Consider the following 14,589-nt stretch of genomic DNA (forward strand, 5'->3'; position numbering starts at 1 on the left):
GGGTCTGTCCCAACCCCAGGCAGTGCTGGCTAGTCACTTCCCACTCCTCTCCCTTTAAAAGCAAGGTCCTCCTACAAATCTACAGTCATCAAAACAGTATGATACTGGCCCCAAAACAGAAATATACATCAATGGAACAGGATAGAAAGCCCAGAAATAAACGCACACACCTATGGTCAATTAAGCTATGACAGAGGAGACAAGAATATACAATGGAGAAAAGACAGTCTCTTCAATAAATGGCGTTGGGGTAACTAGACAGCTACATGTAAAAGAATGAAATTAGAATACTCACTAACACCAAAAATAAGCTCAAAATGGATTAAAGACCTAAATGTAAGCACAGACACTGTAAAACTCTTAGAGGAAAACATAGGAAGAACATTCTTTGACATAAATTGCAGCAAAATCTTTTTTGATCTGTCTCCTGGAGTTATGGAAATAAATAAACAAATGGGACCTAATTAAACTCAAAACCTTTTTCACAGCAAAGGAAACAATAAACAAAACGAAAAGACAACCCATAAAATAGAAAATATTTGCAGATGATGCAACTGACAAGGGATTAATCTCCAAAATTTACAAACAGCTCATGTGCCTCAATATCAAAAAAAACAGCCCAATCCAAAAATGGGCAGAAGACCTAGATAGACATTTCTCCAAAGAAGACATACAGATGGCCAGGAGGCACATGAAAAGATGCTCAACGTCACATCATCATCATTATTTACAGAAATGCAAATCAAAACTACAATGAGGTATCACCTCACACGGGTCAGAATGGCCATCATCAAAAAGTCTACAAACAATAAATGCTGGAGAGGGTGTGGAGAAACGGGAACCCTCCTACACTGTTGGTGGGAATATAAATTGGTAAAACAGTGGAGAGCAGTATGGAGTTTCCTTTAAAAAAACTAAGAATAGAGCTACCATATGACCGAGCAATCCCACTACTGTGTATATACCCAGAGAAAGCCATAATTCAAAAGGATACATGCACCCCAATGTTCATTGCAACACTGTTTACAATAGCCAAGACAAGAAAGCAACCTAAATGTCCATCAACAGAGGAATGGATAAAGAAGATGTGGTACAGATAAACAATGGAATATTACTCAGCCATAAATAAAAAAATGAAATAATGCCATCTGCAGCAACATGGATGGACCTGGAGATTATCATACTAAGTGAAGTAGTCAGACAGAGAAAAACAAATATCATCATATGATGTCGATTATATGCAGAATCTAAAAGAAAAATGATACAAATGAACTTATTTACAAAACAGAAACAGCAACTTAGAGAACGAATTTATGGTTTACCAGAGGGAAAGGGTGGGGGTGAGGGATAGATTGGGAGTTTGGGACTGACGTGTACACACTACTGTCTATAAAATAGATAACCGCCAAGCACCTACTGCATAGCACAGGGAAGTCGGCTCAATATCCTGTAATAACCCAAAAGGGAAAATAATTTGCAAAAGAATGGATACTTGAATGGTTATAACTGAATCACTTTGCTGTACACCCGTAACTAACACATCATTGTTAATCAACTATACCCCGATATAAAGTAAAAAGTTTTTAATTAAAAATAAAAGCAAGGTCCTCCAACCTCAGCAAATTACACTACATCCAGTTCCTTACCTTTGCAAAGGAGACCAGTGTCAGATGGAAGAGCCTTCTGAATGGTGACTCTTACCTTGTGAGGAAGAGAAATGATTCCATAAGAACAAAGAGCAAGAGTTCACTGGAACACCTTTTAACTTCACTGTGGACATGTCACTTACATGCACTGCTGGTGCTCAACATCCCGCGTTTCATTTTTCTGTTGGTTGGAGAATGTTCTCCATGCAGAGTCTAATGAATATCCAGAGGAAGTCACAACTAAAAGCAGTCTTCAGAAACCAGCCATTTTCTTAAAGTGGGTTCTAGCCATACAATTTCACTCAAAAAGAAAACTCAGCGCCATGAAAAAGGGTTCACCATCAGCCACCCAACCTGATGTTTTCTCTGCTAAAGTGAAAACATACACATACATACTTGGGCCATAGTTTTGGTAAATTTTAATACTCTTCCTTATTGTAAATCTAAGTGCTGAAAAGGAGTTTAACAATAATTCTCTCTAACCTTCTCATGTTAGAGCAAACTAAAATCCTGCAAGCTTAGCTTGTCTCCTTGACCTGACTTGGTTGGTCCACAGTCAAGAACTTAGAACCCATTTCTGAAGCCCAGTTCACTGTTCTGTCTTACCCCACCACGCTGCCTGTCTTTAAAAAGTTGTCTTCCTCCACCCAGCCCCCCTCTAGCCTGCAGCTCTCCTTTTGAGACATCCTTTATCCATCACTCAAAAGAATTAAATGACTCAACTTCCCAGAATAAGTAGCTAACAACAAGCACAAGTGAAAGCTCTGGGTCATCAGTTCTTGCCTTGTGAGCAAGGAAGAGGGCTTACCAACTTGCAGGAATCTTTGAAGACTTGAAAGTATCAAGAAAACAAGTGATTGAAGTCTCACTAAGAAGTATTCACACCTTCCATCAGCTGCAGTAAGTCTTGGCATTGTTACTATAATGCCTTTATCCTTCAGGTTTGTCCTGTCCGTGTGAAACGCAGTATATTTAAATTACCAACAAAATCATGACAACACAGATTCTCTGTCAGTTGATTAAAGTGTGCTAACAAGCATGCAATTTGCTAAGTCACCTGGGAGGCTGGATGACTGGGTCTTCTTGTACATTCAGCAGTGGAAACATGCCCTTCCTGTAGTGCACAGCCAGAAATGCCGCACAAGCTTGCAAAGGACAGGGTTAACCTTGGCCTTCTGGCATTTTGCCTTTCTCCAGGGAAATGAAGAACATGGAGAGAGCAACTGCGATACAAGGTGAAGAAAGCAGCACCTCTTGATTTAAAAAAAAAAAAAAAGAAAAGGTAGTTGAAAGGTTCCTCATGGGGTAGAGTAGAAGTTAGCTCCAAAAGAGATCATTAGCCCCTCATATTTCAAGGTAAGCATTCCCAGACAGATACAGGTACTTTTTTTTTTTTTTTTTTTTTTTTTTTTTGCGGTATGCGGGCCTCTCACTGTTGTGGCCTCCCCCGTTGTGGAGCACAGGCTCCGGACGCGCAGGCTCCGGACGCACAGGCTCAGCGGCCATGGCTCACGGGCCCAGCCGCTCCGCGGCATATGGGATCCTCCCAGACCGGGGCACGAACCCGTATCCCCTGCATCGGCAGGCAGACTCTCAACCACTTGCGCCACCAGGGAGGCCCAATACAGGTACTTTTAAAAAGGCACAGAGTCAAGAAAAAAATTTTTGAGATACAGTTACTGAACAGTGCTAGAGCTTACCATGATCATTGGGATGAAGAGTATGACACCCAGCCAAGTTGCAAAGGATTCTGCTCTGGAATTTATCAACTGCTGTGTTTGTTTCTTTTCCTAACAGGTGAAAAATGCAGCTGCCAATGTACTCAGGGAAACATGGCTAATCTACAAAAATACAAAGCTAGTAAAAAAGATTGATCATGCAAAAGTCAGAAAACATCAACGGAAATTCTTGCAAGCTATTCATCAGTAAGTACCATTCTCCTCTTTCACTCTGCATTTGTATCTCTGGGTTTTAATTCTTGCACCTGCTTATTCTTCTTTCATGAGGGAGGGAAAAAGAGAACATTATCATGGTTGTTCCCAGAAGACGTTATTTGGCATTTTAATAATTCCATAATTTTTCTCAGGATTTCATTTGTCAGTTCATTTGATGATTAAAAATCATTTATTATTGGGAGAATAGTCACATAATATAAAGTGTCTATTCAGTTTCTTTTTTTAGATAGAAGCAATAATTTCAGTGAAAATTGTATTTCTTGATTTACTTATTCATATAGTTTGCTCTAAGATGTTTAGTTTGTATCTACTACAGAGTCTTTAAAGAAATTTAACATGTTATGATCCACCCAGACATTTTAACATACTGCCAAGCATCTTTGTATGAAGGTAGTACATACAATTGACTTAATACTCGAATTTTTAAATTAGTTTTTAATCAGGACTTGGGGGATTTTCTAGATGCTACGTGTTCATTATAGATTTTAGAGTTCCTATAGACCTTGCAGTCATTATTCTGACTTTATCGAGGCCACTGTTATTCAAGTTGTTTAAGTCCTTCGTACCATTTTATTGTTATACCTACCATCATAGACTTGTAAAGTACAAATCTCTATCTAGCAAGTTTCAATGATAATTTGAAAGCACCAGGTCTTTCTCCCCCAGGCTGGCAGCATCCTTACCGTAAGTACATTATGCGGGTGTCAGTTATGATGCCATGCAGCCTTGCTCTTAATGCCATTTCTATATGGGGCAGGGCAGACGCATCACATTTTGTGGGTCAGAAAAGTGGCTTTTCTCATGCAACCTACCAGGGTAATCATGGAAAGGTAGGTAAATACTAGGTATCCTGATTAGAAAGGAAGATGTGTTTTCTTAGAGCTAATTAGTACAGCAGACAGGAAGCTCTGAGGCTGAAGTGTTAATTTTACATATTTAGGGAATTCATATGTACATTTCACTCACATTCCGTTGAAAATCACCAAGCATTCATCTCTTACCTCTTCACCTGCCATCCACTCTCCTTTTTAAATAGGTATCACTGAAAATGTGGAATATGTCTATAATTATAGACATACATGTACTTGTATAGAAGTTGCTACCTTTCTTTTTTTTTTTTTTTTTTTTTGCGGTACGTAGGCCTCTCACTGCTGCGGCCAGACGCGCAGGCTCAGCGGCCATGGCTCACGGGCCCAGCCGCTCCGCGGCATGTGGGATCCTCCCGGACCAGGGCACGAACCCGCGTCCCCTGCATCAGCAGGCGGACCCTCAACCACTGCGCCACCAGGAAAGCCCCTGCTACCTTTCTTAATGAAAATAAAATCCAAGTACCCTGAGCTCTAAAATAGGAGACTCTGCACATATGGTAGAGTAGCTGGTCCTCATTGCTACTCTTAGCAATTCACACATGTTCTTTCCCTTGCTGACACCAACACCAAAGTGACATTATTTCTCCTTTAGCTCTGGGACTTGACTGGACACACAACTATGCATTTTCCCCATATAAGGAAAAGAAGTTTAAGATAGTACTCTGTCAAAGTCTGGGAGAGAGTAGAAGTGAAAAACACAGAGAGGAACGTTGTATTTGATCTGGCTCACAAGCAGGAATTCGCTCCCTGGAGCTCACAGCTACCTTTATAACCAAGTGCCACCACCTAGGACCACTTGCCTCCACATCTTGACTCCTTGAAGCTTAGACCTAAGAGAGTGGGTCCCCTGAGAGATCCTGAGCCTTTACCTCTCCCTCAAGGGTCACCTGGTAAAATTTCCTGGTAGAGTGATCATTCCTACAGCCCCCAAACTGTACAACACAATAACCCCAACATTCATACAAGAGGTTACACATGGTATACTGTGGAGAAATCATTCTTTGTACTTTGAATGTTTCGATACTAACCTATATTGTTCAGATCTATTAAAAAGAAAACTTACCTTTGCGGGTGTGAGAAAATGTGGTGTCCCAGGATGGAAAGGATGTGAGATGACGTGGAAGTAGGCAAGTGGGTCAGTCTTTGGGTTGAGCATCCACACATCCCATTTCCTCCAGGACTGTATTTGTGTCCCTTCCTGTTAGTGTAACTTACCTGTTCAATATGTAATGAAATGTGACTCGCCTTTGATGCCATTGATAAATTTCCATATAATCAAAAAAAAAGCAAACACTTTGACAATTTTTGTCATATAATTCTGTAGCCATGTGTAAATAGTGAGTATTTCTATATTTATATAAATTGTCATAGAACTCTTAAGTTTGGAATACATTCACACTCAAAACCCTGGGGAACAATTTATGGGTGGTCATTATAAAATTTTTTCAACTTTGCTTTAGGTTTGAACATTCTTATAATAAAATGTTAGGCAAAAAATCTTTGGTGAAACTCAGTGTAAAAACTGTCCCTAGGCAATTGGCGTATTGCTACAAGCTGTACTGACATGATCTGAAGGGTTTCGTGGTATAGGTTACATGCGTTGTTCAGCATGCTGCTTTTGGGTAGAGTAACAGAGGAAACCACATGTGATTCTTCTGCTTCTTTCAGACATTTCTCATTGTTTCTTCTGTAGCCTTGTGTACTTCTAAAGTAGATGAGCTTTAAACAACGCAAAAATGTTCTGAATTGTTTTATAAATTAGTTTTGGGGCTGTTGGGTTTCCTTTGAGGTGGGAGGGTACTTATACTTTGTGAAAAGTAGATGGGCTGGGTGTGGATAGGGTATGCTAATTATCCATAATTATCTTTCACTGAACTTAGTGAGTGAAGGCATACATGAAAGCACACAGGGCTCGATTCCTAAGGGCAAGGCCTTTACTGCCCCAGCCTTGTCAGGCAGCACCGGGTGAAATCGGACCTTGCCACTTGAGGAAAAATGTACCAGTTGACTTGCTAGAGCTCTCCTGGCCTCTGCTCTCCTCTGATTTGTCCAGAGAGCTTTTGCAGTAGCTCTCTCCCCTTCTACCAGCCTCCTCTATCTCAACTCTCCTTCTCTTTTCCCAGCCTCTCTCCTGGATACATGACCTTGCTAGTCTCTGATGGATGCCTAACTCTGCAGGCCTGTGTCCTCTTTTCAGTAACATAGCTGTCTTTGGGGATCGTCACTTAGTGCCATGAAGCATTCTGTTTCTGTAACTTCAACCACTTTTTCTGGTATCAACTTGACAGTTTCTCATTCTTCGGTCTCAGCTAGAGACCCATCAATTAACATGAACTTGTCTCACAGCCAAGAAATCCAATAAACGTGATGTCTATAACAGAAGAGTGTTAGGTTACCCCCCTTTCAGAAGACCAGGCTTCTCAATAGCCCTGACTTCTCAATAGCCCCAACTTGGAAAAGACATACCCCCCTCAAAAAATTATAATCCTATTGTTTAGAATATTATCTTTGTAACCATATCCTATTCATACTAGGCAAAAATGTCTCCTATTGTTTACTTGAACATCATGTTTCAAAGAGGCCAAGATGACTTTATACAACTTCTTCCTTCCGAACTCTAGTTCTGGAGGAAGCTATGTGCTTTCAGGTGGGGGAGTATAGTAGTGATGCAGAAGGATGATAACATAATGGCATAGCGTTTCTTTCTGATCAATATGCCAAAATCCTGCAGAATCTTAACAGGACCTTCCAGCTAATGAATCGAGCCCCCTGTGCATGAATGAACAGCACTCTGTGTTATTTTGTTCCAGAATATTTTACAGTTTCTTTTCTTTTGTTTTGTCTTTTTATTTCAACAAAATGAAAATAGAGCTCGGAAGTAAGTTGTGTGAGCCGCTCCTTTCAACATTCGCAGAATTTTCTACTGGCTGCATGCACCCAAGTGGATCCTTTATTTGTGAATTTTAGTAGTCTGATTGCTGCTATGGAAATGTGTTCCAAAATCATGATATTTTCCTGTGATAAGTGAAGTTCACAAGGAAGAAATCAACATATGTTTCTTATTCTTCTTTCTTTGGGGCGGGGTGGGTGGGGGGAAGCAGTAAAATACACAACTGCATGTTACCTTTTATTCTGGCAGCTGCAGCTTATGTAGGCTTTTTGTACCAGTTCTCCTACCTTTAAGGCAGTCTAAGCAGCAACAAGGCAAGACGATTTAAGTTCAGGGCTACTCTATGTCAGCTTTCCAGATTAGCAGAATATAAGATGGGCAAAATTCTACTGTCAGAAACATAAGTGAGTAATCCAAGAGAAGTAAAGTAGGCTCTGGTGTTTGGAAGAGGAAGGACCCACCTCAGCCAAGGGACCAGCGTCGGCCCTTCAACCAGGCTAGTAGGGCTCAGGGCTGTGCTACCCTCACAAGTTGCTGGAGGCTTCCGCTCTGATGTCCCCGAACTTCATGTGCCAACTCTGCTATGACTTACCTAAATTTGAAAAGAAAGCTTGATATAAATCCCTATCATAAGTGGATTTAAAAATATATCACTGCCAGCAAGGAGAGGGAGGTAAAGGTAACATCAGTCGACAACTGAAACACTGGTATTGAATTCTAGCCACAAGCTGTTGCCTGCAGAAAGCTCTGAGCTGAGATTCTGCCCCCTCTTTTTTTAAAAACAGGGGAAGAGCAGGTGTTTGTTAGGAGATAAAAACAGGATAGGACTAGCCTGAGACATTTTTCTTATAATAATCAAGAAATGGAAGAGAATTAAAGGGAATAACTCTCTCTCCATCTGTTTTAGTATTGCTTAATGTCTTGTTTGAGTATCATTTAGTCATCTAGAACACCTCTATTGGTATAAATCCAGCACTTCAAAAGCAAAGTCCTAATTGAACCCTCTTCTTTTCATACATGAAGAAACTGAATGTCAGGTTAGGGCCAAGGAGGACAGACTACATGTCTGACACTTAGTCTTTCTAGAACATTTCTCTGTAATGACCCACATATGTTTAAAGATGATTTGCTTGGGTTTTTTGTTGTGGTTTTTTAGTTTTTTTGACTTGTTTTTAAAAGGCACACATCAAGAATTTTAACCCTTGTAAGTACTTAGAGAAACATTTCTCCACAACATATTAGATTTAAATATATGTTTGTAAATTTCTTTTAGACTAAAACATATTCCATCACTATAATAGCATAAAAAGGAGCCAGTTAAATTAGTTCCAAGTCTTCTAATAAAGAAACACATAGTCACAAGTTCTAACCTTAAACTGTTTCAGACTGTTAAAGATCATGTTGTAAGCAGGTGTCAGTTCAACTCTTACTGGCAGAAGGCACTGTCTCTTCACTGTGGAGCAGATTTGGTGACATATTGGATATCCACATTTCAGAGCAAGATCACTGAGCATCATGAACATGTGTTACAAAAATCTCCCTGGCAGTAAAATCTTGCCCTGTGATTTTTTTTATCCCTTTAACCAATTACCTTTAATTTAAATTGGGAAATACTCAAGCGTACTCTCTCCAGCATTAACACTATACTTTGTAAAGGATTCGTCATCAAAGTAATAAGGTTAGCGTGGATTTTTCACAAAGTAGCTCAGAGAGACCTGCTTCTCATTTGGAGCATGGCTTTGAATTGTTGGCTTAAAGGACAATCAACTACTTTTCTCTGGTTGGAAAATCTTAATTTCTTGCTACAAAACAAGCACTGAGTAAATGTTTGTTGAAATATTACTGTGAATAAGTTAAGGAATAGTAGGTACTCATTCAGAATGTGTCTTTAAGAAAACCAGCTTTTTGACTGTCAATCAGATATACACATTGACATTTAAAAGTTTCTAAAGGTAACTTTACCAGTAGAAGAGATCCCACCTGTCAGGCATTTTAATTGTCCTGTGCCTTTATCTACAGTAAAAATTAAAGGAAGTTCTCCCAAGGAAATGGCTTTGGCTTCCCTTCAAATTCAATGGCAGTTTAAGATAAAAGTCAAGTGAAATACAATGATGAATAAGAGAATTATGTGTTTTGAGTTATCTTGCTGCTGGTTGAATAAAAGTTTTATCTTTGCTAATGAGAATCTCACTTATCACTGTGTTTCATCAGGTTCAAATACCTAACCCAATCCATTTCAGACTAAACAGGGCTAACACCTGTATCTGGTCACATAGGCATAGGAAGGTGCTCACTGCTTCCAACATTGATAAAATTCCAGTTGCTTTGCAATTTTCTTCCTATGTCTATTTGTCATGATACTGGGTCTTTAAGGAATGTTTTGGTTTTTCTCATATGGTTAAATCCTTATGAGCCTTTCTCAGCTCAACTTTAACTACCTAGTAAATAGTTGTTCTAAGGACACCTCATCTCTTTCTCTGTCCCTTTCTTCTTGCGGTGTTGGGGAAGCATGCTTCTCATTGTACCAGATACACAACCAGTTTGGACTTTACGCCAAATATTCAAGGCATTATCCATGCAGTTATTTGCTCTTGTCAATTTTGTGCATGCTCTTTGGAAGGCTTATGATAGTCGTAGGGAAGAAAAGGAACCTTTCTGACTTCAGATTCTGTCTTTTAGATTAAGAAGTGTAAAAATGGAGCAGAGGAAACTGAATGATCAAGCAAATACCTTGGTGGACCTGGCAAAGGTAAGCTGGGGTCTCAGCCCTCATGACTGCATTGGAACTAACCACTGCATAGAAATCAATAATGCTTCAGGAGGAGGCCACCCCAAACTTATTTAACAAATTAAACCAACAAACCATGCTGACATGATGGCCCAACTTATAAGAATTCTTGTGAAACTCTTACTTAATATGCACTTTCCCTACATACATTGTTCAACCCCATTCCAAAAGCTTTCCTACTTGCAGTGATTTGGAAGTTCAGTAAGAAACGTAAGTGGACTATGAGATAGTACTTTTGGGATGCTTATATGTAGTTTAGTCTCATCTCTATGAGAGCAGAACCACGTCCTGGGTTTTACTATGAGGTTCAGGGCTAAATAGGACTCATCAATAAAATTATTTTTTATATATTTTAAGCAACAGGCTTTCTATCCTGTTCCATTGATCTACATGTCTATTTTTGTGCCAGTGCCATACTGTCTTGATGACTGTAGATTTTTAGTATAGTCTGAAGTCAGGGAGCCTGATTTCTCCAGCACCTTTCTTCTTTCTCAAGGTTGTTTTGACTATTCAAGGTCTTCATACCACTTTTTAAAAGGACATTAATAGTCCCCAGTTCTTCTATCACAATTATATGCTTTATCTGGTTTATTTTTGGTTGTTCCTCTCGAGTGAACTCCACTTTCAAAATGTGAATATTTGTCAACAATGACAACATTACCTTTCAATGTTATAAATTCTATAGCAGGCATTAGAATAGATTTATGTATAAGTGTTGAGCCTGTTAACATGAATCCTTTGAAAGAGGCAACTCTCAGTTGGACCTGTGTCCTGCTGTTTGTTTGCTATAACTGCTATGTCCTTTATAAAGCCTCCAGTATATTCTCCAAAAATTACATCTGTTTTTCCTAGTCCCATGAAATAACACAATTATATTCATTTTTAAATGTATATCAATAATACATACTGTATAAATATGTTGAAGATGAATATTTGATATCTTATACATAGAAGATGATAAGTGAAGTATTTAATGACTTACCCCTGGGAGATCATATATCATTCATTTAAGCTGGGCAGCACACACATATGAGGCCTGAAGATGTGCTCAGTATTTACACACATTGTTCTCACTGGGACACATCATGAACAAAGATGGGGCAGGTTCTTCCACCACTCCTAGATCAAATGATAAAAGAAATTGAGTATTTTTATGAAAAAATAAGAGACCCCTTGAAAATAATATATTTCACTATATGTAATATAGCATATATAAATACATATTATATATACTATTATATATAATAGATATACTCTTGAAGTAAAATTATATATCTATGAGGCAAGAGTCTGTGTCTTTCAATTATTTATTTTTTTTTTGGCTGTGTTGGGTCTTCGTTGCTGCACGTAGGTTTTTTCCTCTAGTTGCGGCTAGTGGGGGCTACTTAGTTGTGGTACATGGGCTTCTCATTGTGGTGGCTTCTCTTGTTACAGAGCACGGGCTCTAGACACGTGGGCTCAGTAGTTGTGGCTCATGGGCTCTAGAGTGCAGTCTTAGTAGTTGTGGCACATAGGCCTAGCTGCTCTGTGGCATGTGGGAACTTCCCAGACCAGGGCTAGAACCTGTGTCCCCTGCATTGGCAGGCAGATTCTTTAACCACTGCACCACCAGAGAAGCCCCTCAATTATTTCTTTAGCGCCATGCTTATTATGTTTGCAGGACTATCCATGCCATAAGGGTTCAGTATTTTCTGAACAAGTGGATGTTGCTCTCATATAGTCTAAAGTTAATGCACTCTGTCTTCCTGGCGAAACTCAAAGGTGGTGCCTGTGTTCCGAACAGTAACTCCCTTATTTAATCCGTTCGTCATCATTTATCACCATTAAGAGGTTGTTAAGCAGGATAAGAGCACATATTATAGAGGGAAATAAGATAGGAGGACAGGCTTAGCCAAAGGGGTCTAGGCTTGGGAAAGGCTGCACTGGGCTAAGGTTAATGTCTCCAGCCTTCCCTTCTTGGCCACCCCCTTCCCTCTCTGGCTCTGAGCTGATCAGCGCTGAGGTCTTCTTTCCCCATCTCCTGGCTATTTCCAGAACTATAACTGGGAGTCAGAGTTATGAATACCCTTTGATCAGGACAACCAATTGCAAAATTCTCTAGGACACCAAAAGCATTTTCCTATTTCAAACCACTTAGTTCTGATTCAGCCATAGCCAACAAGGTGGACTGGTAACTTTAGTGTCTCCCCTAACTTTTATTCTCTCAGTAGTTATCTATAAAAATGCTATTTGACCCAATGGAGAGCCTGTAATTTGGAACATAGGAGAGCAAAAAGATATTCAGGAATTTTTAATTGCTTTAAGTTATGAAATTACTTGATCAAATCAGTTTGTCCTAAACTTCATTCATATTCCACGCTCAAAATTTCTGCTACATCCCAATACCATCTGTACTGTTATGTATTGTTCTTTAAATCGGCTTGTTTTTAAAAATCAGCCTTGCCCTAATTAGTATTACATGTTGCAAAATGAATTTGACATGCTAACTTTTCTAACAACCATTAAAATATATACATAAATATGAAATCAAAACATGTTTGTCTACCTGCACACCACCTAAAATCCTTCAACATACCACCAGCAATACCTGCACACCATTTTCTGCAACTGGATCAAATTAAGGCCTAAGATCTTTCTTTCCTAAATCCTGGCATTGAACGGACACACTGAATTTGTTTTGCCATGTCAAGTGTTCAGTTAGCTGACCCCACTGTTGCATTGCATGTCACCGAAAGGAGACCAGCCCTCAAGCTCTGAGAATTGATAGTTTGCTTCCAGGGCAAGTGTAATTAAACCTTCGCTCTTCATCTGTTTATTCTCTCAATCCTGTTTTCTAGACCCAGAACATCATGTATGACATGATTTCCGACTTAAATGAAAGGAGTGAAGACTTTGAGAAGAGGATCGTTACCCTGGAAACCAAATTAGAGACTTTGATTGGTAGCATCCATGCCCTACCTGGGATCATAAGCCAGACCATGAGGCAGCAACAGAGAGATTTCCTCGAGGCTCAGATGGAGAACTACGACAAGCATGTCCCCTACGATGCTGAGCGGTCCCGGTCCTCGTCAAGGAGGCGGCGGTCCTCCTCTACAGCACCACCAACTTCATCAGAGAGTAGCTAGAAGAGAATCAGTTAACCACAAAATAAGACTTTTTGCCATCATATGGTCAATATTTTAGCTTTTATTGTAAAGCCCCTATGGTTCTAATCAGTGTTATCCGGGTTCTGATGTCAGAATCCTGGGAACCTGAACACTAAGTTTTAGGCCAAAATGAGTGAAAACTCTTTTTTTTTTTTTCTTTCAGATGCACAGGGAATGCACCTATTATTGCTATATAGATTGTTCCTCCTGTAATTTCACTAACTTTTTATTCATGCACTTCAGACTTTACTACTACATTATATGATATATAATAAAAAAAAGTTAATTTCTGCACATACTTGTTTGGTCACTTGAGATTTCTAAAGGTTCACTTCTCACATTATTTTCAAGGTGAAATGACTGATTATCACCTGATGCATGTTGATCATTTTTATTTCCCAGTTTGCCAGTTGGAAGAAACTTTTCAATTACTCCATACCCTAGTCACTAAGACTTTTCTCTCATTATGAAATATTATAGTCAAAACCATTTGACCCAGCCAGCTTACTATTCTTTTTGAGTTCACCATGTCTCATTTCTAATTCAGTTTGTTTCCAAATTATGTGGAAAGTGATGCTGTTACATCAAAGCCTATAGATAAACTAGGGGCACAGATGCTTTCAAGAATTATTTTATTCCCAGCTTACCAGCAAATTTACTTGAAGAAAGTATCAGGGTGTACCACTGTCTATGAACTAATGTTGCAGAATTTTAGATCTAAACTACTTATTTCATCTCTTCACATGTATTTATTTATCATGAGGGACCCGTGATGCACTCTAAGTGTTTGGATTACACACATGCTTATTCACATATACATGTGATTGCGTAGCTCCTAATAGCATAATCAACATAAATGAGTGTAACTCTTAACATGTCACATACCATCTGGCAAATGGTCTGTACTCTTGGTCTGTGTTTACATGTTTGGTACAGGGAGGTGAATGGCAACTAGTAAATTTCACAAGTTTTATTACGCTTGTTTCATGGGCAGTTAAGATGGGTTTCTGTGAAAGGGAACTGGTTAGTCCTGCTGCAAACACATCTCTTTCCAAATTTACTCTAAGAATCCAGTGGATTTAGAAAAACCACCTTTGAGTGTGGATTTCCCTCATATGGTGGTCTGGAGAGTCCACAGGAAGAGCTGGTCAGTGGTAAGGGTAACACATCGTAAAAATAAGGCTTCATTTGGACAGCTCTTAAACCAACCCTCTTGGGTTGGCCTAAACTTAAAAATGACTCCTTCATTTTCAGAGAAATCTGCTTTTGCTCTCTTCTCCTTTATTCTACACCAT

The 14,589-nt window shown here is 39.3% G+C and overlaps 1 protein-coding gene across 1 annotated transcript in view; it reads left to right on the forward strand.

Annotated features, from left to right (window-relative positions):
* Nucleotides 1-13,273, forward strand: part of KCNN2 (potassium calcium-activated channel subfamily N member 2) — a 185,767-nt gene extending 172,494 nt beyond the window's left edge. The window contains exons 7-9 of the mRNA XM_060091854.1: nt 3,444-3,571; nt 10,040-10,109; nt 12,986-13,273. Of these exons, the coding sequence (XP_059947837.1) occupies nt 3,444-3,571; nt 10,040-10,109; nt 12,986-13,273 (486 nt within the window). The remainder of the gene's footprint in view (nt 1-3,443; nt 3,572-10,039; nt 10,110-12,985) is intronic.
* Nucleotides 13,274-14,589: the final 1,316 nt, after the last annotated feature.

Source organism: Mesoplodon densirostris, chromosome 3, assembly GCF_025265405.1.
Source record: "Mesoplodon densirostris isolate mMesDen1 chromosome 3, mMesDen1 primary haplotype, whole genome shotgun sequence".
Taxonomy (NCBI): Eukaryota; Metazoa; Chordata; class Mammalia; order Artiodactyla; family Ziphiidae; genus Mesoplodon; species Mesoplodon densirostris.